This window comes from Procambarus clarkii, chromosome 26 (assembly GCF_040958095.1).
Source record: "Procambarus clarkii isolate CNS0578487 chromosome 26, FALCON_Pclarkii_2.0, whole genome shotgun sequence".
NCBI lineage: Eukaryota > Metazoa > Arthropoda > Malacostraca > Decapoda > Cambaridae > Procambarus > Procambarus clarkii.
In genome coordinates this window covers 30,940,269-30,965,054 of record NC_091175.1, presented here as the reverse complement: position 1 = coordinate 30,965,054, position 24,786 = coordinate 30,940,269, and the positions used below count along the sequence as shown (strand labels likewise).

The window sequence follows — 24,786 nt, the reverse complement described above, 5'->3', positions numbered from 1 at the left end:
CATCCGCTACTACGTTGTCCTTCCCCTTGATGTGTTTGATTTCCAGCCGGAATTCTTGCAGTAACAACGCCCACCTCGTTAGACGTTGGTTGGAATTCTTCATCTTGTATAAAAATGTGAGAGGGTTGTGATCGGTGAATACTAGGACAGGTCTCGCCCCTCCTCCCACGTACACATCAAAGTACTTCAGGGCCATAACTAGCGCCAATGCCTCCTTCTCAACGGTGCTGTAGGCCCGCTGGTATTTTACGAACTTCTTCGAGTAGAAGGCTATTGGCCTATGTACTTCACTCCGTTCTTGAGCCAACATGGCCCCTATTCCAACGTTGCTGGCGTCCACGTACAGGATAAAACCGGCTGAAAAATCTGGAGATATCAATACTGGGGCCTCCGTCAACAATTTCTTGGTCTTTTCAAAAGACTCTTGGCAGGCCTCTCTCCATCTCCATCTTACATTCTTGGAGAGTAGCTCGGTTAGGGGATGCGCTACCGTTGAGAAATTCCGACAGAACCCACAATAGTACCCTATCATTCCGAGGTACCTGAGCAACTCCTTGCGCGTCTTGGGCACGGGGTATTCCTTTATGGCTGCTACTTTGTTATCAACTGGAGTGACTTCACCTTGGCCGATGACAAAACCGAGGTACTCTAAGTGAGCTTTCCCGAACTCACTCTTGGCCAAATTTACAGTCAGGTTAGCCTCCTCTAACCTTCTGAATAATTCCCCAAGTCTCTCCAGATGCGTCCCGCAATCGTCGGCGTACACGACGATGTCATCGATGTAAACCGTGCATCCTGCTGCACCCCTTAACAGCTCGTTCATCATTCGCTGGAAGCAGCTGCCGCTGTTTTTCATGCCGAAGGGCAACACCTTGTACTGGTACAGCCCATCAGGAGTCGCGAAAGCTGATATCTTCCTGGCCTCAGGAGTCAGGGAGATCTGGTAGTACCCATTGAGAAGATCGACCTTGGATACATACCGTGCACTGCCCACCTGGTCAATGCAGTCACTCACTCTTGGCATGGGGTGAGAATCCGCCACTGTGATGGAGTTCACCCTCCTGTAATCTGTACAAAAGCGGTATGTTCCGTCGCTTTTCCTCACCAACAGGCACGGGGAACTCCACTCACTTTTGCTGGGCTCCGCAAGGTCGTTCTCAAGGAGGTACTCCACCTCCTTTCTCATCAGCTCTCGCTTCTCTGGGCTCACCCTGTACGCGCTCTGTTTGACGGGCCTGGCGTCCCTCACCTCCACCTCGTGCGTCACACTCCTGTGTCGTCAGGGCACGTCGGTGAAGAGGGAGGCATTCTTTCTCAGTCGGTCCGTCAGGTCCGCTCTCTGCTGCCCTTCCAGATGTGACAGCTTGTCCTTGATGTTTGCCAGACTCTCAGTGTTGGTGAGACGGGTGCCATCCGCCCGGGACCACTTTCCTTCCTCCTCCGGGAGTTCTTGGTCCACCTGTACGCACAGAACTGTCTTCCGCTGGGGTTCCCGGGTCATCGTTCCTTCCTGCCTGGCGGTTCCTCCTTCCACAGTGAAGAAGGGCTTCAGGCGGTCCACGTGACACACCTGTTTCTTTCGGGATCTGTCCGACTTCCCAATCTCGTACGACACCGGACCCAACCGTCGCAGCACTTGGTATGGTCCCTCGAACCGTGACTCGGTCACCCTACCTTTACCTGGAAGCAAGACCATTACTTGGGACCCGACCTGGAAATCCCTCTGTGTAGCTCTCTTGTCGTACCACTCCGACATCTTACGCTGCGCCTCCTTCAGGTGCTTCCCAGCCAGTTCCTTCACTAGAGTGAGACGATCTTTAAACTTCTGGACATATTCGTTCACTGTTCCCACGGTCGCTGCCGGTGTCCATTGTTCCATCAGCATGGACAGGGGACTTCTCACCTCGTGTCCATACACTAGCTGGAATGGTGAGAATCCTAGTGATTCTACCACCGCGTTGCGTATGGCAAATAACGCGGGGTATATAGCCTCATCCCACTCAGCCCCCTGTTCTGCGCAGAACACTCTCAGCACAGTCTTCAATGTGGAGTGGAATCTTTCGATCGCCCCCTGCGACTGCGGTCGGTAGGGCGACGATCGAATCTGAGTCACTCCCCATCCTGCCATCGTCTGTCGGAACCACTTCGACTGAAATATGCTTGCGCAGTCTGTCTGGATCTCTTTGGGCATCCCCACCCACGAGAAAAATCGCTGCAGTTGGCTGGCTACTCCTTGCGATGTTAAACGTCGCATCGGGACGGCTTCCGGAAACCTGGTGGAAGTACACATTATTGTCATTAGGTAGGTGTTCCCTTTCTTCGTCCTTGGCAAAGGACCCACTCCATTAACTAGCAGACGCTCGAAAGCAGGCCCAAACGCTGGAACAGGGATCAATGGGGCCTTCGGTATCGCGGACTGGCTCTTCCCTGCCCTCTGGCATGGTAAGCACGTCTTACAATAGCGCCTCACCTCGGCGTCCATACCTGGCCAGTAAAAGTAATCCCTGATCCTTCGCAGCGTCTTAGTCACTCCCAGGTGGCCTGCAGAGTCCACGGAGTGCGCTAGGTCCAACACGACCGCTCTGCACTGGGCCGGCAACACTACCTGGTGCCTCGTGCTTAGAGACTCTTCCCCGGCCTCCATCCTCACAGGTCTCCACTGCCTCATCAGCATGCCGTCTTGAAGGTAAAAATGAGTAGCCTTCTCAGGGCCAACACGTCCTCCTTGGGCCTCACTAATCAAATCGGGGAACTCCTCCTGCTGCAACTGTTCAAGACGAGCGCGGTCTACCCCTAGAGAACTGGTGAGGGTCACCTGCAACTCACCACTTGGGCTGTCTCCTCCCTCCGCTCGTTCTCCGGGTTCTACGAAGAGGTGATCTATTCCCAGGCTGTCAGTCGTCTCCTCAGCCCCATCAGATCCACAACCTCCTTGTTCTTCGCGTCGTCTTGGTATCACAGCACAAACTGGGAACGCCACCGGTGCGATTCCCTTCTCGCCCCCACAGGCGTTCCACTCTCCGCCTGTCTCCTTGTATTGTTCTAGGCATTCTTTGCCTTTCACAAGATTCGGAAGGACATATCCCCCACACGCGTCATTCCCCAAGATGACCTGCGCCTCCATCTTGGGCATTGATGTACAGACTCCCACCACTAGGGTCTGGCAGCCATAGTCAGAATTTAAAGTTACCTGGTGTAGGGGCATCCTCACTGGGCCTCCCACAGTGGTCACACTTGCCACCCCCACACTGGTACTTTCGTAACCCTCGGGGAACAGGGTTTCACTCACCAGGGTAAAATCGGCCCCAGTGTCTCTTAAGATCTTCACGGGGATGGGGTCAGCGTCCCCCATCCTTACGGTTCCTTGACACACGAATGGGTGAACTTTCTTCTCCCCACTCAGCACGGGTTCATCCCGCACTCTCTCGGCCCTCTTGTCCTCGAACATCACTAAAGCAATGTGTCCCCGCTGCTTAGGGCGTCTGCATTCCCGCGCGACGTGTCCGGGTATTCCGCAGTTGTAGCAGCGGCCCCTCGGCGGAGACCATCCGCCACCGCTCGCCTTAGCACTGCCTCCAGAGGCCGTCGCACCCTGTGTCTTTCCCGCACTGCTTGGTGACTCCTTGGTCGCAACAACAGCTCCCGAGCTCCCCGCATGGTTCTTCTTGATCGGTTCTACAGCACCTTTTGATCCTCGGGTATTCCAACTTGAGAGGTGGGGTTTGGGAGAACTCGCTCCTGTCCTCCATCCATCCGTCCTTCTATAATTCCTATCGTTTCCGACGTATACGGGTGGTCGGTGCTGTCCCTCTCGGCGTGGGCGTAGGGCTTCTTCTAACATGTCGGCCCGGTCGGCTGCGGCCCTCAGGTCCTTTATGTCCGCCTCCTTCACCCTCATCCTGATCTCAGGAGGGAGCACGGACATAAACTTTTCCATGACCATTAGTTCCTTGATTTCTTCGGCCGACCCCGCTTCTTCAGAGTCCATCCACTTAAGGAACTTTCTTTCCATGTCCCTCGCCGTCTCCGCATACGATTTTTCTGGCGACCGGGTACATTCTCTAAACCTCTTTCTGTAACACTCTGGCGTGAGCTTAAAGGAACGGAGCACAGCTCGTTTTACCGCATCGTAGTTAGTGCATTCTTGGAAGTCGAGCATAGTGAAGGCTTCACGAGCTTCACCTGTGAGCCTCCCTTGGACCAACTCCGCCCACTCCGCCCTCGGCCACCTCTTCATAGCAGCAACTCTCTCAAAGTGATCGAAGAAACTTTCGGCTTCACTAGGCATGAAGACCAGCAGGTCTCGTTCCCTCACTCCTCGGTCTTCCGTTTGCGGCGGGGCAGGGGCACCTAATCCCAGTTCAGCTCGCTTCAGCTCCATCTCCTTGTTGGCATCTATTTCCTGTTGTCTCAGCCCAACTTCTTGCTCTCGTTCTTCCCTGCGTAGCTGTGCTTCTCGCTCTTCCTTGCGCTGTTGTGCTTCTCGCTCTTCACGCTTCATCTGTGCTTCTGCTTCTCGCTCTTCACGCTTCATCTGTGCTTCTGCTTCTCGCTCTTCTTTGCGCTGTTGTGCTTCTCGCTCTTCTTTGCACTGTTGTGCTTCTTCTCTCCTCAGCTGCGCTTCTGCTTCTCGCTCTTCCTTGCGCTGCTGTGCCTCTCGCTCTTCTTTGCGCTGCTGTGCCTCTTCTCTCCTCAGCTGCGCTTCTCGCTCTTCTCTGCGCTGCTGTGCTTCTAGCTGCAGCTTCATTATTTCCAGCTTAATGCTGTGCCTGCTGCCGCTGGATCCCCTGCTGCTTCCACCAATACTCAGGTGCTCACCCACACTGGCAGGTGTTTGGGGCTGTTCCTCCCCCAAAGCTTCCTCTCGAGCCCTGAGCTGAGCCATTATCTCTAGTCTTCTTTCACCAACTCTGGCTGATTTCAGCTTTATTCCAAAATGATCCGCTATAGCCTGTAACTGTGCCTTGGTGCACTCTTCCAGCACCTGTACGTCTCTAGAATCAATAAACCTTGCTACTTTATCATCCTCCATCTTATGCTACGAGTGATAACCTGCGCCTGATCTCTAACACCACTGCCAAGTACCACCACTTCAACCTTTACTTCGATCGAAATCCTGGCGAGGTCGCCAATGTTGGGGTTTCACCTCTCTATCCTTACTCTAGGGTGAGCAATAGTTATGCTCAGAGTCACTCACCGTAGCCCTGCGGGTCTTCACTCGATCCTCACGGCGCCACTGCACGCCAGGAGAGTCTCCCAGTCAATCTTAACGGCCTCTTATTAAGAAAGAGTGAGAACACGACTCATTCACTTGACTGTCGTGTGCCCTCCCCAACAATCGGGCTCTACGGTTAACCACAAGGTCGCCAACTGGTGTATTAGGTGGCCAGTAACACCATCAGTGGACTGGTGGAATTAGTGGTAGCCTTGGCAAGGTCACACTCAAAAGATCAGGAATCAAGCAGGTACTTATTGTTATCACTCTATGCTTACCAGTATAATACAGCCACAAGATCAATGGAGGGGATGATATAAACACAAAGATAGTTTTGTATTTTACTTAAAATGCATGAAAGATGTCACAAGGCCAAACAATAATCAATAAATCAACTGATCCTGACGCGGCTGGTAATTCCCACGAATAGTATGCGATCACTAGGGGGCAACACCTCCCCCCCCTCATCAAGTGTCAAGAACAGCTGATCGCCTGGCCCTCCGCGCGGAAGCTCTTTGCTTGTTTTCTAGATTCACGCGCGCTGTTTCTTTAAATCCTCCAATATTACTAGAAACTCGCACACTCGATATTGGCACAAATAGACCGTATTACTCAGTTACACTGTACTCAGGCTCAAACAGTCTTTTCTACAATCAATGCTACAATGACTCACTGTAATGGCTTTACTTTGTTCTTCACTCAACAATATATTATGAAATATTAACACTGGAGTTTTCATTACTTTCTCTCGTGGGCGATAACGCAATAATTCACTGTACTCACAAATGGTTATTCACTGAATGAACAAAGACATATATATGGTATATAAACCAAACATCAATACATATCAATACATGGAAAATAAATAGTTTCTGGGCACACAGCCTAACTTTCAAATAATGGCATAATATTATATATAATTTACCACTATATGTTCATATCAAAATCTATAGAAAGATATACACAACACAGTAAATTTATCACTTGTTCCTGGTGCCTGTACACACCAATAATCAACATGAATATTACAAGTACTCTTGATAGTACTGTCTAGCACACTGGTGCTTTATCGTGACATGGGTGAGACTTGCTCACGACATATAAAATCCTCAGGCTAGATAATATAGCCGAATAACATAGCTAACTAAAGGGGAATGGGGAGGGAACTAGAAACACCTACTTCATCCTATCCTCCGATGAGAGTCGAGATGTAGCTCCTGGTCCTCGTGTCGGGAACGCCCCCACACTACACGTCGTCGTGTCCTACCAGAGCCTCTCGTCGTCCCACCGTTTAGCGCGTCGTCTCCGTGCCTCCTCACTGCAGGTCCGTCCTCCTTCTTAACTTCTTGAAGGTTGGAGTCGGTCTCCTGGCCGTCGTCTTCTCCCATCAACGGCTGTCGCCTACGTCTCAGCTACAGTCGTCCGGTTTCCCCAAATAGTCCTCTCTTCCTCAGCTACCCAGTGGCTCTGTCTGCCACTACACTGTCACGAACTGGTGAATTGCCACGGACGTCACATCCGTCACTGCACGGCTTCACTGCTTCTTGCACAGCACCTGACTGGAGCACTTGTTGCTCAAATTACCGTCAATTCCCTCTTCTGGTTCAACACATGAACTAGGGAAGACTTCTCAGAGTACTGGCGGACTTCAGGTGACGCGTAAATCCACGGGAGCGGGAAACAACTGTCCAACTGACAGGACCACTCGTCGCACGTCCGACCTCTATGACGTGTCGTGTCTGACTGATGGCGCCAGCCCGGCTCGCGGGCCGGACCCCCTTCCATCGTGACGTCACTTTCGCTATGGGAAGTTTTCATTGGCTCCCGGTGCCACATTGCTGTCGGTGACCAATCCGGTGCCACTGACGTCACACGGTTTTGGCGGGAGATCAGGGAGGCAAGCGCCATCTTGGCTCCCTAAAGGGCCTAAACCACAGGCCAAAATATTACTATTTCACAAATTTCTCGGCTCTCCGAGAACACTTCACTCTCTCCCATATATCAAATTGTAGCCTGCAACGTAGAGAACGCTTGGGAAAAGTAGACATGACTCTTACTGCAGGCGTGGGAGAATTATAAGGGGGGGAACTCCGTCACATCTTGTACAGAAACCTAGTCTAATTTATTGTGCTAACCTGGTGTAAGGGTACGAATTTACACTTGTCTAGAGTTGAACATATATTACAACTTAGCAAGCACATATTTTTATGCAGTGCTCATGACAACCCGAGTTGTGTTGTCTACATAATATTACCATAAATATAGTAATAATTTAACTATAATCATTTCACCTTTGAGTGTTAATCTGTCTTTGTACCAACTAAGAGTGATAATTGAGGGGCTAACTTGAGGTAAATCCAGCATAGATACAAGGTTACCACTCAAATTTTAGTGTGTATGATTATATAATGTGTATTTTTTAAATGACAAACAGCTCTAGTTCGGAAACTAGTAGCTCTACTAGCTCAAGTGCTAGAAACAGTCCAAATCAAAGTCCAAAAAGGCTTAGAACTAGTGCATCTGCAACACGGCTAGCAAATACAGCCATTATGTCTACTGCCAAAAATGTAAAAGTGACCCTCACTGGAATGAAGGGCCACTTAACCCGACAGATCAAATAATGCAATGATTTGTGTAATCAAACTCCAGTTGATTGTGTAGAACTGGAAGGCCATCATAAGGTTGCACTGACCAAATATCAGCATGTACAAATGCAAATCCTGAAATATCAGGATGCACTTGCTGCTACCAACATCCATGAAGAGACAATGGACGCTGTAGTACAAGAAAATGCAGATTATGAAGATACAATACATGCAGAGTTACAACACTGACAATTTAATAACTATACACAAGGCCACTACAAACATTGCAGCCACAGCTTCCAAAAACCCAACACAACCAGAAGTCAAATTACCATTACTTAGTCTCACAGCTTTCTCTGGTACAGTGGACGAGAGTTTGGACAACTTCTGGAACAAATTTGTCGATTCTGTGAATTCTAATGCCAATGTAGAAAAGACAACAAAATTTACACATTTGCAAGATGTTTTAAAGGATGAAGCATTAAAGGTGGTCTGTAATTTGACCTTCACTGATGATGGTTATGATAATGCAGTACAGCTCTTTAAGGAAAATTATGCTAAGCCAGAAAGGACTATCAGACTTCTAACCCAGAAGCTGTTGGATATTACCCCTCCAAATGGATCAGCTGACTCACTCCAAGCCTTTAGACTGGAGCTTGAGTCCTTGCTCAAGGCACTTAAGAATAAAGTGAATCTAGAGGAATCGAACTGGATAATAAAAATCCATATGAAACGCAAATTACCCAGCGACGTACTGGATAAGTTATTTGTCTTATATAACAAATCTTCTCTGACAGTAAAGGAGATAACAGAAGGTTTGCGATCCTTCGTAGAAAGACAACGAGATAACACAGATGGAAAAGTGACATCTTAACCTTCTTCTACCACTTATAGTAAACAACAGAGTACAAACAGTACTCCAAATAAATCTAAAACAACTTCCCCTCCCCAAAGTGGAGACAAGGCAGTGTGGGCACATATGCAGTGGGTCCGTCCAAACCTACAGTTAATGTACCACCCAAAACGGTTACTCCTGAAGATGCTGTTAATGTCTGGAGGCCACGTGTGTTCTGTGAAGAACAACATACCATGTACAGATGCAAAGCTTACCCTGATCGTGCTATGCGTATAAAACGATTCAAGGAGTTACGTAAATGTACCAGGTGTATAAGGTCACATAATCCCGACACCTGTGCAACTCAAATACGCACCTGTAATAGATGCCATAAGGGTCAACACCATACAGCACTCTGTGGGGACTCAAGTACAAAGTCTCCCAAACAACAGGTGGAGGAAGAAACTTCTGCTTCAGTACAGCTTTGTACCGTATTACCTGACGTAAGTGTCTTATCAACAAGGTCTGATCATAAATCAGCTCTACCCACTGCTCAATTGATCATTAAAATTGGAAAGTCCAAGGTCACCATACATGGATTATTTGACCAAGGATCCCAAATGACTTTTATCTCAAAGGAGTTGGTAGATGCCTTGAAACTCAAACCTGTACGAGAGACACGAATGGACATAGTAGGATTCCTGACTAACTCAGGAGCCCAAGTCTTCAAGGTAGTACAACCTAAAGTACGTTTAGGCAGTTACGTCCGAATGATACAAGCTCTTGTAGTAGATAGATTCCCAACAGACCTGTATGTGTATGGTCTAGGGACAACAGCCAAATTACTGGAAGAAAAGGGAATCAAATTGGCAGACAAAATCACATCAGACAACCTTTCCAATATTGGAATCCTTATGGGATCAAATGTCTACCATAAGTTTTTCAAAGGAAAGGATGAAAAACAAGGAATGAACTTGTTATGGTCTGCAGGTGGCTATTTGCTAACGGCCCAGTATTACGACTGAAGCAACCCGCACCTGTAAACCACCATCATCCCAACCCAGTAATGGTTGCATGACTAGGAGAACAGTCTCCACTACAATTCAGACATGTCCGAGGATGAGCTTGATCCTCCTATACATAAACTATGGGACCTGGCAACTCTCGGCATTGTCCCTGAACAACCTAGTCCAGATGACGACTGGACTTACAAACAATACCTGAACTCAGTTATCTACAAATCATTACTGGGTCAGGTTACCATGAAAACTGAATCACCCTCAGCAACCCGTCAACCATTTTATGGCACAAAATCAATTAAGGTCACAGGTGTTGCGCTTACAAAGACATCCTGAGAACTTGAAATTGTACCATGAAATAATACATTCAGGACAGAATTTGATAATGTCCCTAAGAAGCAACAAAATGATCTGGGTCTCTGGACCAACAATTATAACATAATCAGATGCAGAGGCCGCTTACAGCATGCGGACATAGATCTGGAAGCAAAAAATGCAATATTGCTTCCTCGTCACCACATAGTAAGCTAACTAATTGTATTACCCATACACAAATACAACACTCTGCATGGTGGGGTATTAGATACTCTCATAGACTTAAGACAACAGTACTGGCTACCCCAAGGTAGGCAGACAGTAAAATTCATAATTAAATCATGTGTTATTTGCGGGAGATATGATGCCAGAGTGTGTCCATATCCGAGACCTCCTCCACTTCCAAAGGAACAAGTTGTACATATTCGTCCCTTTGAGACTACAGGAGTAGATTTCACAGGAGCACTAACACTAACAGGCACCAAGGACCAAAAAACAGTAAAGGCATATATTTGTCTTTTCACTTGTGCCATAACAAGGGCAGTCCATCTAGAAGTGATTCCAGATATGAGTGAGTGCCGAGGCATTCTTACAGGCTTTCTGCAGGTTTGCTTCACGTAGATCCTGTCCTAAGTTAATGATCTTAGACAATGGATCCAACTTAGTGGCAGGAGAAGCATGTCTGAGGACACAAATCTGGACACACTCAAAGGTGTGCACGGCCCTAAATCAACGGCAGTGCCACTGGAAATCCATACCTCCCAGAGCACCATGGCACAGAGGCTTCAATGAACGCATGATTGGTACAGTGAAACGTTCTCTAGGGAAAACCCTACACCGCCAAAAGGTTGACCTACAGGAGCTCCAAACCGTAGCCATAGAGATAGAAGCACGAGTTAATAACCGACCACTTACCTACCTCTCTGATGATGTTTTGCAGCGTGAACCATTAAGTCCAGCTCATCTGATGTATGGGAGACCTCTCAGAACTCTAGTGTCCCTTACAGATGAGGACCCAGAGGATCCTTCATATGTCTGAGAGAGTGATTTGGTTCAACGTTTCAAACATCTATCAGGGGTGATAAGTCGGTGGAATGATGTATGGACTCGAGAATACCTTATGCTCTGAGAGAGTATCATTACGGGGCAAACAACCCCTACAACAGAATAAACTTGAACCCTGGTGACATAGTTCTGGTGGAAAGCGATGGGCCACGCTCAGAGTGGCCTATTGGTCAAATAGTCTCTGTTCATCCAGACAGCCAGGACATCTTGAGAATAGTGAAATTAAAATGCCGAGGCAACACTACTCTCAATTCATTAGATAAATTAGCTTCTTTAGAACTGGCAGGAAAGAAAGACGTTCAACAACTTCCAGCACCCGAAACACCAGTACGGGACATCCGTCCCCAAAGGATTGCAGCGCATCAATGCAAGCTCAAATTAAAGCAACACAATAATTCTGAAGGAGAGGAATAAAGTGATTGCAGTCCTTACCGGGACTTTGACCCGTGTTCCTTCTCCCCCCCCCCCCACACACAGAATTATTTCGGAAATCCGACAAACATAATAACATAAGTTACTTCATAAAGGAAAAGAGAATGGGTGATTCCGTGACGTTATCGACTCCACGTATTTATATTACTCTAATTTATTTTAAACAACAGTCTAGTGTTTAAACTTAATAAAAAAGTGTTCACTAGGACTGAATATAATTTCCAACAACAGGAATATAGCTTAACTCTCTATTCCTTAAACATAAATAGAACCACCAAATATTTTGGGACGTCTCCCCTGGAGCGTCGTCACGTACACCAGAATCACAACAAACAACATAAGAGTGCTCCAGAGAGAATTGTGATACTAGTCTCGCACGATAGATCTACTCTGTCCCAAGAGAACTACCACAGCAACACCTCTACCACACAACTGGAGCCCTTGAGTATCCGACTACCTAGTGTTCTGTTTTATTTGATGCATTATTTAATATAGATTGGTGGCCGGTTATTAGCATAAGAAAACCCACAACCATGCAGTTTAGTCTCCGTGGTGTAGTGGTAAGACACTCGCCTCGCGTTCCGCGAGCGCTTTGTCATGGGTTCGTATCCTGGCCGGGGAGGATTTACTGGGCGCAAATCCTCAACTGTAGCCTCTGTTTAACGCAACAGTAAAATGTGTACTTGGTTGTAACAACGATTCTTCGCGGCGGGGATCGTATGCCAGGGACCTGCCCGAAACGCTACGCGTACTAGTGGCTGTACAAGAATGTAACAACTCTTGTATACATAAAAAAAAGGTACGTTTACTCAGCTCTACACACACACACATATTCCATGTCATGCCTGTACTTATATGTTTAGGGAACCATTATTAATTCCTTACATCCCAAAATGGAAATTGTGAGGGAAGTTAGTGAAGCAGGAAGCTGGCTCCCAACATAATTATAGAAATAGTTACCTGCTGTACAACAAGCCTTGTAGGCCTCCAGACAGCCACCATTACATGGCACTCTGAGGCACAGGGCCACACCCAATTCTGATGCTACAATTACACAGCCTTAGCAGGCCCCATCAACAGTAGCAGCTAAGGCCCTTTTGTGTTTAATACTATAGACATAGTATTAGTAGTTATTAATTTAATTTGCTGTTATACTAGTAGATTAGACCACCATATGTGGTAAGATTTATAATTTATATATCAAAGACTAGGTAAACAATTTGTGGTTTATGAAGGATCCACTTCCAAGTGGTTTAATTCTTTTTTTTATGAATTATTACATATTTACTTTATTTATTTTTTAATTGATTTTAATATTATTTAATTTTATTTGATTATTTTCTCAGTTCTTAGTTCTTAGTAAGTTAGTAGTGAACTGTATATATTCTGATTCAGCTGCTAGAATTTATCACACAATTGGGGGGACAATTTATAGCTTAAAATTGCTAGGATTTTCCCACAGCAATACCACACCCATGTGCTTTCACAGCCTATTATTAAAATATGTTATGCTATAATATTTGCGGAAAATATTCAACAAGCTGGGGTGGGGGAACAGGGAGAGCATGGGGTGGGGGAACAGGGAGAGCATGGGGTGGGGGAACAGGGAGAGCATGGGTTAAGGAACAGGGAGGAAAAAGGAGTAAGGGAACTGAGAGGGCATTGGAGAGGGGAGCAGAGATTGAAAAGGGAATGGGAAAAGGGATTGCATGGGAACAGGAACAGGTAATAGGGAGAGCTTGGAGTAGGGGAAGAGTGAGAGCATAGGGTGTGGAAACGGTGAGAGCATGGGATAAGGGAACAGGGAGAGCATGGTGTGGGGAACTGCGAGAGCATGGGGTGGTAAACAGGGAGAGCATGGGGTGGGGAACAGGGGGAGCATGGAGTGGGGGGAACAGAGAGAGCATTTAGTGGGGGACAGGGAGAGCATAGGGTTAGAAACAGCGACACCATGGGGTGGGGAACAGAGAGAGCATGGAGTGGAAAAACAGAGAGAGAATGGGGAGGAGGAACAGGGAGACCATGGGGTGGTGGGACAGGGAGAGCATGGGGTGGTGGGACAGGGAGAGCATGGGGTGGTGGGACAGGCAGAGCATGGGGTGGTGAACAGGGAGTGCATGGGAGTGGGGGAACAGGGAGAGGATAGGGGGACACGGAGAGCATGCGGTTGGAAAACAGGGAGAGCGTGAGAGGGACAGGAAGAGCATTGGGTGGGGAAAAGGGGAGAGCATGGGGTGTGGGGAACTGGGAAAGCATGGGGGTAGGAGAACAGGGAGAGCATTGGAAGGCAGGGAGAGCATGGGGTGGGAGAACAGGGAGATCATGGGGTGGGAGAATAGGGAGAGCATGGGGTGGGAGAACAGGGAGAGCATGGGGTGGGAGAATAGGGAGAGCATGGGGTGGGAGAACAGGGAGATCATGGGGTGGGAGAATAGGGAGAGCATGGGGTGGGAGAACAGGGAGAGCATGGGGTGGGAGAACAGGGAGATCATGGGGTGGGAGAATAGGGAGAGCATGGGGTGGGAGAACAGGGAGAGCATGGTGTGGGAGAACAGGGAGAGCATGGGGGGGAAAACAGGGTGAGCATGGGGAAGGCGAACAGGGAGAGCATGGGATGGGGAACAGGGAGAGCATGGGGTGGAGGAACAGGAAGACCATGGAGGGAACAGGGAGAGCATGGGGTGGGGAAACAGGGAGAGCAAGGGGTGGGGAAACAGGGAGAGCATGGGGTGGGGAAACAGGGAGAGCATGGGGTGGGGAAACAGGGAGAGCATGGGGTGGGGAAACAGGGAGAGCATGGGGTGGGGGAACAGGACAACCCGTTCTCGCACTTTTGTATAGTCAATATTGACTTTTTAAAATACGTGCATATGTGACATACTAAACATACTAGTTTACCTTGAAAAGCTTCATAGAAAACACCGACCTTACCTAACCTTCTTAGTATGTTAAGATAAGCATCTTATTGCTTCGTAATTACAATTGTTACTTAACCTATTATAGGTATAGGTTAAGTAATAATTGAAATTACGAAGCAATAAGATGCTTATCTTAACATACTAAGAACGTTAGGTAAGGTCGGTGTTTTCTTTGAAGCTTTTCAAGGTAAACTAGTATGTTCAGTATGTCACATATGCACGTATTTAATAAGTCAATATTGACTGTAAGAAAGTGCGAGAACGGGTTGAACAGGGAGAGCATGGAATGGGGGAACAGGGAGAGCATGGGGTAATTGAACAGGGAGAGCATGGGAGGGGGGAACAGGGAGACCATGGGGTGGGGGACAGGGAGAGCATAGGGTGGGGGAACTGGGAGAGCATAGGATGGGGGAATTGGGAGAGCATGGGATGGGGAACAGGGAGAGCATGGGGTGGAGGAACCGGAAGACCATGGAGGGAACAGGGAGAGCATGGGGGTGGGGAAATGGGAGAGCATCAGGTGGGGAACTGGAAGAGCATTGGGTGGTGAACAGGGAGAGTATGGGGCTGGGAAACAGGGAGAGCATTTGGTGGTGAACAGGGAGAGCATTGGGTGGTGAATAGGGACAGCATGGGAGTGAAAGGGAGAGCATGGGGTGGGAAAACAGAGAGAGCATGGGGTGCGGAAAGGGGAGAGCATGGTGGGAAGGAAAATGGAGAGAATTGGGGGTTAACAAGGAGGGCATCAGGTGGAGAACAGGGAGAGCATGGGGTAGAAAACAGGGAGAGCATGGGGTAGAGAACAGGGAGAGCATGGGGTAGAGAACAGGGAAAGCGAGGGGTAGTGGAACAGGGAGAGCGTAGGGTGGGGGAACTGGGATAGCATGGGGAGGGGGAACAAGGAGACAATGGGGTGGTGAAAAGGGAGAGCATGGGGAGGGGAAGAGAGAGAGCATGGGGTGGGGGAACAGTGAGAGCATGGGAGGGCAGTGAGAGCATAGGATGGGAAAACAGGAAGAGCATGGGGTTGGGAAACAGGGAGAGCATTTGGTGGGGAAAAAGGAAGAGCAAGGAGTGGGAAAGCAGCGATAGCATGGGTGTAGGGGAACAGGGAGAGCATGGGGTCAGGAATAGGGAGAGCATTCGGGGGACAAGGAGAGCATGGGGTGTGGTGAACAGGGGAGGGCATGCGGTGGGGAACAGGGAGAGCATGGAGAGGGGAAGAGAGAGAGCATGGGGTGGGGAACAGGGAGAGCATGGGGAGGGGGAACAGGGAGAGCATGAGGTGGGGAATAGGGAGTACATGAGATTGGGAAACCGGGAGAACATGGGGGGTGAACAGGGAGAGCATTGGGTTGGGGGAACAGAGAGAGCATGAGATAAGGAATAAGGAAAAGCACGGGGGGTGAAAGGGAGAGCACGGGGAGGAAAACAGGGAGGGAATGGGGGGGAACAGGGAGAGCATGGGATAGGGAACAGGGAGAGCATGGGGTGGGGAAACAGGGAGAGCATGGAGTGGAGAAACAATGAGATATGGTGGAGAACAGGGAGAGCATGTGGTCTGGGAACAGGGAGAGCATGGGGGTGGGGAATAGGAAGAGCATTGGGTGGGGAAAAAGGAGAGCATGAGGTGGAGAAACAGAGAGAGAGCGTGGGGTTAGGAAAAAGGGAGAGCATGGAGTGGGGAACAGGGAGAGCATGAACTGGTGGAAAAGGGAGAGCATGGGGTGGGGAACAGGACGAGCATGGGATGGGGGAACAGGTAGAGCATGAGGATGGGAAACAGGGAGAGCATGGGGTTGTGTAAAAGGGAGTGCATGGGGTGGGGAACAGGAAGAGCTTGGTTTGGGGAAACAGAGAGAGCATGGGGTGGAGAAACAGAGAGAGAGAGCGTGGGGTGGGCAAACAGGGAGAGCATGTGGTGGTGAAAAGGGGGAGAGCATGGCTGGGGAACGGGGAGAGCATGAGGTGTGGAAATATGGATAGCGTAGGGGTACAGGAGCGCATGGGGTCGGGGAACAGGGAGAGCATTGTGGGGAACAGGGAGAGCATGGGGGTGGGGAACAGGAAGAGCATTGGGTGGGGGCAAAAGGGAGAGCATGAGGTGGAGAAACAGAGAGAGAGCGTGGGGTTAGGAAACAGGGAAAGCTTGGAGTGGGGAACAGGGAGAGCATGTGGGTGGGGAACAGGGAGATCATGGGGTGGGGAACAGAGAGAGCATGTGAGTGGGGGAACAGGGAGAGCATAGGGGTAGGGAACAGGGACAGAATGGGGGTAGGGAACAGGGAGAGCATGGGGGTGGAGAACCGGGAGAGCATAGGGTGGGGAAACCAGGGAGAGAATGGGGGTGGGGAACAGGGAGAGCATTGTGGGGAACTGGGAGAGCATGGGGTAAGGAACAGGGAGAGCATTGTGGGGAACAGGGAGAACATGGGGGTGGGGAAGAGAGAGCATATGGTGGGGAACAGGCAGAGCATGGGATGGGGTAAAAGGGAGTGCACGGGGTGGGGGATCAGGGAGAGAATAGGGTGGGGAAGAGAGATAGCATGGGGTGAAGAAACAGAGAGAGCATGGGGGGCTGGGAGAGAATGGGGAGGGAGGAACAGTGAGAGCATTTGGTGGAGAAACAGGGACAGCATGGGGGGAAGGGGCAGGGAGATCATTGTGGGGAATAGGGAGAGCATCGGGGAGGGGAACAGAGAGAGCATGGGGTGAGAAATCACGGAGAGCATGGGGGTGGGGGAACCGAAAGAGTATGGGATGGGTAAACAGGGATTGCATAGGCTGGGGAAACAGTGGGAGCATGGACTGAGGAGCAGAGAAAGCATGGGGTAGGGATACATAGAGAGCATGGGGTGGGGAAACAGGGAGAGCATGGGGTGGGGAAACAGGAAGAGTATAGGTGAGGAACTGGGAGAGCATGGGGTAGGGGAATAAAGAGAACATTAGTTGGGAAAACAAGGAGAGCATGAAGGTTGGGAACAGGGAGAGCATTGGGAAGGGAATAGAGAATGCATGGGGTGGAGAAACAGGGAGAGCATGGGGTGAGGAAACAAGGAAAGCATGGGGTGGGAAAAAGGGAGAACATAGTCTGGGGAAACAGGGGGAGCATGGACTGGGGAACAGAGAATACGTTGGGTGGGAAAACAGGGAGAGTATGGGGTGGGGAAACAGGGAGAGCATGGGGTAGGGAAGCAGGAAGAGCATGGGGGTGTGGAAACAGGAAGAGCATAGGGATGGAGAACAGGGAGAGCATGGGGTGGAGAACAGGGAGAGCATGGGGTGGGGAGAGAGGGAGTTTTTGGAGTGGGGAACAGGGAGAGCATGGGGTGGGGAAAAGGGAGAGCATGGGGTAGAGAACAGGGAGAGCGAGGGGTAGTGGAACAGGGAGAGCATAGGATTGGGAACAGTGAGAGCATTGGGTGGGAAAAAGGGAGAGCATGGGATTGGGAACAGTGAGAGCATTGGGTGGGAAAAAGGGAGAGAAAGGGGTGGAGAAACAAGGAGAGCATAGGGTGGTGAACAGAGAGAGCACTGGGGAGACAGGGAGATCATGGGCAGTGAAAAGGGAGATCATTGTGAAGGGGAACAGGAAGAGTATGGGGTGGGTGAACAGGGAGAGCATGAGGTAGGGAATAGCGAGAGCATGGGGTGGGAGAGCATGGGGTGGGAGAGCATGGGGTGGGTGAACAGGGAGGGCATGGGGATGGGGAACAGGGAGAGCATGGGGATGGAAAGAGGGAGAGCATGGTGCGGGGGAACAGGGAAAGCATTGGGGTGGGGGAACAGGGAGAGCATTGTGGGAAACAGGGAGAGCATGGGGTGGTGGAAAAGAGGGAGCATGGGGTGGGGAACTTGAAGAGCATTGGGTGGAGAACAGGGAGAGCATGGGGTGGGTGAAAAGGGAGAACATGTGGTGGATAAACAGGGAGAGCATGGGGGTGGGGAACAGGGAGGTTATTGGGGTGGGGAATAGTGAATGCATGGGGTAGGGAAACAGAGACAGCATTGGGGTGGGGAACAAGGAGAGCATGGGGCGAGGAAAAAAGGGAGAATATGAGGAGGGAAATCAGGGAGAGCTTGCGGGTAGGGAATAGGGAAAGCATAGGGGTGGGGAACAGGACGAGCACCGGGGGAAATGGGAGAGCATGAAGGTGGGGAAAAAGGACCGCATCGGGTGGGGAACAGGGAGAGAATGAGGGTGGGGGAAATCGGGAGAGCATGTGGGGTGGGGAACAGGGAGAGCATGGGGTGGGGGAACAGGGAAATCATTGGCTGGGGAACAGGGAGAGCATTGGGTGGGGATCAGGGAGAACATGGGGTGGGGGAAACAGGGAGAGCACGGGTTATCTTGAGGTTATCTTGAGATGATTTCGGGACTTTAGTGTCCCCGCGGCCCGGTCCTCGACCAGGCCTCCACCCACAGGAAGCAGCCCGTGACAGCTGACTAACACCCAGGTACCTATTTTACTGCTAGGTAACAGGGGCATAGGGTGAAAGAAACTCTGCCTATTGTTTCTCGCCGGCGCCCAGGATCGAACCCGGGACCATAGGATCACAAGTCCAGCGTGCTGTCCGCTCGGCCGACCGGCTCCCCAGGGGAACAAGGAGAGCATGGGGGTGAGAGAACAGGGAGGGCATTTGGTGGGGGAACAGGGAGAACATGGGATTGGGCTGAGGGGAGAACTTTGGGTGGGAGAACAGGGAGAGCATTGGGTGGGGAACAGGGAGAGGATGCGGTGGGGAATAGGGAGAGCATGGGGTGTGGAAACACGGACAACATTGGAGTAGGGAACAGGGAGAGCATGGAGGGGAAACAGGAAAAGCATGGGGTCGGGGAACAAGGAGAGCATTGAGTGTGGAACAAGGAGAGCGTTGGGTGGGGAACAGGGAGAGGCTGCAGTGGGGAACAGGGAGAGCATTGTGTGGGGGGAACAGGGAGAGCATGGGAGTGGGGAGAACATGGAGAGCATTAGGTGGGGGACCAGTGAGGGCAAGGGGTGAGGAACAGGGAGAGCATGGGGTGGGGGAACAGGGAGAGGATGGGGTGGGGAACAGGGAGAATAGGATGTGGGGGAATAGGGAGAGAATGGGGTGAGAGAAACAGGGAGAGGATGAGGTGGGGAAGCAGGGAGGGAAACGTTTGCAAACACTCTCTTTAACACAAGGTCTCGGTTATTTGTTGTACCAGCCTAGCCTGAAAACCTTCTCAATATTATACTCAGCCCCGTCCATGTCTCGTGCCTTCAGTATTTCATTCACTGCCGCTTTGTCCTTATGATTCCACTCTACCTTATTAGAGCCTTCCTGCTCTTTAATACCCACAGCTACCACTGATCTTTTCCTTTCCAGCAGCTGGCTAGTGGAGCGTGTCACTTCCTGTGAGGTGGCTGTGTTCATGGCTATCTCCATCACTGCAGACATTACTTTAGAGTTATTTTTTTATCATTTCTGCAAATGTTGCTTTTATTGGGCCTTCTCTTCCAAAATACTATTACCACCTTCTCCTTAGATGATTTTCTGAGTCTCAGCATTGATACCGTTCTCTTTGAGGGCTCTAATCTCCTCCTTTGCTGCTGCCAGCTCTCTTTTCAGGTTGATTATTTCGTTCTTCATTTCCAGCATCATTTCTTGCATCTCACTCTTGATATCCTCCAGAAATTGGGCGAATTCCTTCATTTCGTCACCTTGACTTGTCCCTGTTCCCCTGTTACCTCTGGCTGTCGTGCTTGCCCCTGTTCCTAGTTGTACCGTGATAGGATTTGTCAAGAGGGCAGGGCGGGGTGGGGATATATATATATATATATATATATATATATATATATATATATATATATATATATATATATATATATATATATATTAAGATGAATAGGAAAACCAGGGATCTACTGAACATCTTGTTTCAGATTCTTTACTTTAAAATGCATAACGTTTCGAATACTTCTCGTATTCATCATCAGATCTAAAAGAAAAAACAGAAATCACAATCAAATAACTGGTAAACAAAGAACTCATACTGAATATAATTGCCTATCAAAGAAAGGAAAATGCTTAAAAAACAAAACACTTAAGCGCACTTAAAGTGATCAATACAAATAAAACTTATTAACTGTCACATATATTAAAGCTAATTTAAAAATCCATTAAACTACAAGATGAATTTTATAACTACTAAAACAAACCATTCTATTAAACTTACGTGAAGTGATCAGAAGTGAAACTTGATACCTAACACATAGATACTAAACACTATAACAAATATTTATATAATGACTACAAATCTACAAAAAATGTATATAAAATACAAACAGAATAAACGACATTTATAAAGTACTAACCAAAATCTTATAAAAAACTCAAATATTAAATAAAATTAAATACCAAAAAATTTATTATATATCCTAAATAAAAGATTATATTAATGTACAATGTCAAGACTTGAAATAAGTAAGAAAGGGCAAAGACATGGTAAACTAAACAAAATTATAATAAAATTAAACTACCAGAATGAACTATAAATCAAATTACAGGGCCTACTGTGCACTATACAGTGTACAATTGAACAGCTGAAAGGTTGCTATTTAACAGAGGCCGCAGCTCCTTTATATATAAGGATTCCATTACTCTCAAATCTGACTGGCCATTCATACAAGTGTCCAGAATTTTAAAATCAGATTCCAGCAGAGAATGATGAAACTCATAACAATGGTTTCTAATCTCCGAAAATGCTGGTTTAGATAATGGTAATCCAGTCCTAAAAGATAATCCCCGGTGCTCAAGTATCCTAATCTTAAAGTTCCGAATGGAGCTCCCGATATATCCAGCATTACAGCTGGAACAATTATACATATATACGACATTCGAGCACAGGGGGGGTAGGCACTTTATCTTTAAATTTAAAATAAGAGCCTATGGTATTTGTGTTGACAAAAATAAATCTAAAGTTTACTTGAGGATAACAATGCTGCAACAGTCTCCTCAAACGACTCCTTACAGAAAAGCTAATAGTGCCATAAAATGAAAATTTAATATATTTAAGATCCCTTTCCACTGTAGTAATCCTAAACGATGGGTGAAACTTCTTATTTAAGAAATTACTTATAAAGGTATAAACCATATGCAAAGGATAACCATTATTTGAAAAAAATTTCACAAGAAAATTAATTTCTTGATCAAAGTTATTCCAATTTGAACATAAATCAAAGGCCCTATTCAGTAGAGTGTTAATTGCATTTTTCTTAAAAATATCAGGAACAAAAGAATTAAAATTTAAACCTAAACCAGTAAAAGTTGGTTTCCTAAAAAATTAGTGTTGAACCCATTAAGGTTATTCACTTTGACATCAAGAAACGACAATGAATTATCAACTTCACACTCTGCAGTAAAACGTATATTACTATGTTGTGCATTAAGATACTCTCTAAATTTCTCAATATGACATTGGTCCTTAAATAACAAAAAAGTGTCATCTACATATCTCCTGTACAAGACTGGTTTAAAGGCCGAAGGACAATTATCAAGCCAATTTGTTTCATGAAAACTCAAAAAAGCATTAGCCAGTGCAGGACCTAAAGGAGACACCCATTGCTACTCCATCAATTTGTTTATAATATTTATTATTAAACATAAAGATTGAGTCTTTAACCGCTATTTCTAACAGCCGTCTGAATATTTTACTACAAAATCCAGACACTAAGTTAGTGTCAGCAAATAATTGATTTACACAGATATCAATGGTTTCCAACAAAGGAATATTAGTAAAAATTGATTCAACATCGAAACTGGCCATTATAGTTGGGAACTCAAAATTTAAAGAGGAAAGTTCTTTTACAAAATCGTGAGAATTTCTCACAGTAAATTCATTATGCGTTCATTATATATATATATATATATATATATATATATATATATATATATATATATATATATATATATATATATATATATATTTGCATTATTTGCATTATTATTTTTGTATCAACCCATGTATATCTTGTAACCATCAAATGCATAATAAAGCACAAAAAATATTCAAGGAAGGGGGTGGTAGGAGAAAAGCACACAGAAACTGTATTGGAGGGGATCTAAACATTCCCTCTAATGCGTTATGCGTGGTTTCCTCCGAGGCTATGGGTCCCCCTTCTTCCAGCTAGAGGTGGTACTCCCTTCCTATATTATTTAAAAATATATATATATATATATATATATATATATATATATATATATATATATATTCATTATATATATATATATATATATATATATATATATATATATATATATATATATATTCATTATATATATATATATATATATATGCAGAATAACCACATATGAAAAATATATATATATTTATATTTAATCCACATATGATCCACATATGATCATTGTTGCATATATATATATATATATATATATATATATATATATATATATATATATATATATATATATATATATATATATATATATATATTCATTATATATATATATATATATATATATATATATATATATATATATATATATATATATATATATATATATATATATATATTATTAAATATGACCGAAAAAGTAAGATTAATAATTCTAACACGAATTTTCTCAATCTTTCGTACATTTCTTTTCACTGTTGGAGGTAAATCAAAAATCAATTCTCCAAAATTCATTTTTATTTCTAGTCTGACGCGACACGAGCGCGTTTCATAAAACTTATTACATTTTCAAAGACTTTAGTTTACAAATACACAACTGAATAGAACTTACGCATCTCCGATTTTATATCTACATTTTAGTGAGGTGGATGGGGTGAGGTGGCATTAATAGGGTATTAATTTCATCAACACAAGACAGAACAAGATGTGGCATTAATAGGGTATTAATTTCATCAACACAAGACAGAACACGAAACAATGGGTATTGAATAGAAGTGTTTGTAGAAAGCCTATTGGTCCATATTTCTTGATGCTCCTATATTGGAGCGGAGTCTTGAGGTGGGTAGAATATAGTTGTGCATTAATTGGCTGTTGATTGCTGGTGTTGACTTCTTGATGTGTAGTGCCTCGCAAATGTCAAGCCGCCTGCTATCGCTGTATCTATCGATGATTTCTGTGTTGTTTACTAGGATTTCTCTGGCGATGGTTTGGTTGTGGGAAGAGATTATATGTTCCTTAATGGAGCCCTGTTGCTTATGCATCGTTAAACGCCTAGAAAGAGATGTTGTTGTCTTGCCTATATACTGGGTTTTTTGGAGCTTACAGTCCCCAAGAGGGCATTTGAAGGCATAGACGACGTTAGTCTCTTTTAAAGCGTTCTGTTTTGTGTCTGGAGAGTTTCTCATGAGTAGGCTGGCCGTTTTTCTGGTTTTATAGTAAATCGTCAGTTGTAAATCGCCAGAAAAACGGCCAGCCTACTCATGAGAAACTCTCCAGACACAAAACAGAACGCTTTAAAAGAGACTAACGTCGTCTATGCCTTCAAATGCCCTCTTGGGGACTGTAAGCTCCAAAAAACCCAGTATATAGGCAAGACAACAACATCTCTTTCTAGGCGTTTAACGATGCATTAGCAACAGGGCTCCATTAAGGAACATATAATCTCTTCCCATAACCAAACCATCGCCAGAGAAATCCTAGTAAACAACACAGAAATCATCGATAGATACAGCGATAGCAGGCGGCTTGACGTTTGCGAGGCACTACACATCAAGAAGTCAACACCAGCAATCAACAGCCAATTAATGCACAACTATATTCTACCCACCTCAAGACTCCGCTCCAATATAGAAGCATCAAGAAATATGGACCAATAGGCTTTCTACAAACACTTCAATTCAATACCCATTGTTTCGTGTTCTGTCTTGTGTTGGTGAAATTAATACCCTATTAATGCCACCTCTTGTTCTGTCTTGTGTTGATGAAATTAATACCCTATTAATGCCACCTCACCCCATCCACCTTACTAAAATGTAGATATAAAATCGGAGATGCGTAAGTTCTATTCCCACGGGAGACATCTCCCGTCACGCAGGGTGCAGTCGCACCTCCACAGATCTCCAGTATCAGCTCTTGATACTGGTAATGGCTCAAAAGGGCCACCACTTACGGGCTATTCATGCCCGTGCCACCTTTTGGGTGGCTTAATCTTTATCAATCAATCAAGTTCTATTCAGTTGTGTATTTGTAAACTAAAGTCTTTGAAAATGTAATAAGTTTTACGAAACGCGCTCATGTCGCGTCAGACTAGAAATAAAAATGAATTTTGGAGAATTGATTTTTGATTTACCTCCAACAGTGAAAAGAAATGTACGAAAGATTGAGAAAATTCGTGTTAGAATTATTAATCTTACTTTTTCGGTCATATTTAATAATATATGTCTACAGGAAAGACTGCTACC

General features: G+C 46.4%; 2 protein-coding genes across 2 annotated transcripts; both read left to right on the top strand.

Annotated features, from left to right (window-relative positions):
* Positions 1 to 8,005: 8,005 nt before the first annotated feature.
* On the top strand, positions 8,006 to 8,674 carry LOC138368898 (uncharacterized). The gene has a single exon (XM_069331616.1). It carries the CDS (start codon positions 8,006 to 8,008, stop codon positions 8,672 to 8,674), a length of 669 nt encoding a protein of 222 aa, XP_069187717.1.
* Positions 8,675 to 8,889: 215 nt separating this feature from the next.
* LOC138368897 (uncharacterized) lies at positions 8,890 to 9,660 on the top strand. The gene has a single exon (XM_069331615.1). The coding sequence runs from the start codon at positions 8,890 to 8,892 to the stop codon at positions 9,658 to 9,660; it is 771 nt and encodes a 256-aa protein (XP_069187716.1).
* The last annotated feature ends 15,126 nt before the right edge of the window (positions 9,661 to 24,786 follow it).

Bases quoted from the DNA above. Each gene is read 5' to 3' on its own strand.
- LOC138368898 (XM_069331616.1), top strand. From the start codon at position 8,006: ATGCAGATTATGAAGATACAATACATGCAGAGTTACAACACTGACAAT.
- LOC138368897 (XM_069331615.1), top strand. From the start codon at position 8,890: ATGTACAGATGCAAAGCTTACCCTGATCGTGCTATGCGTATAAAACGA.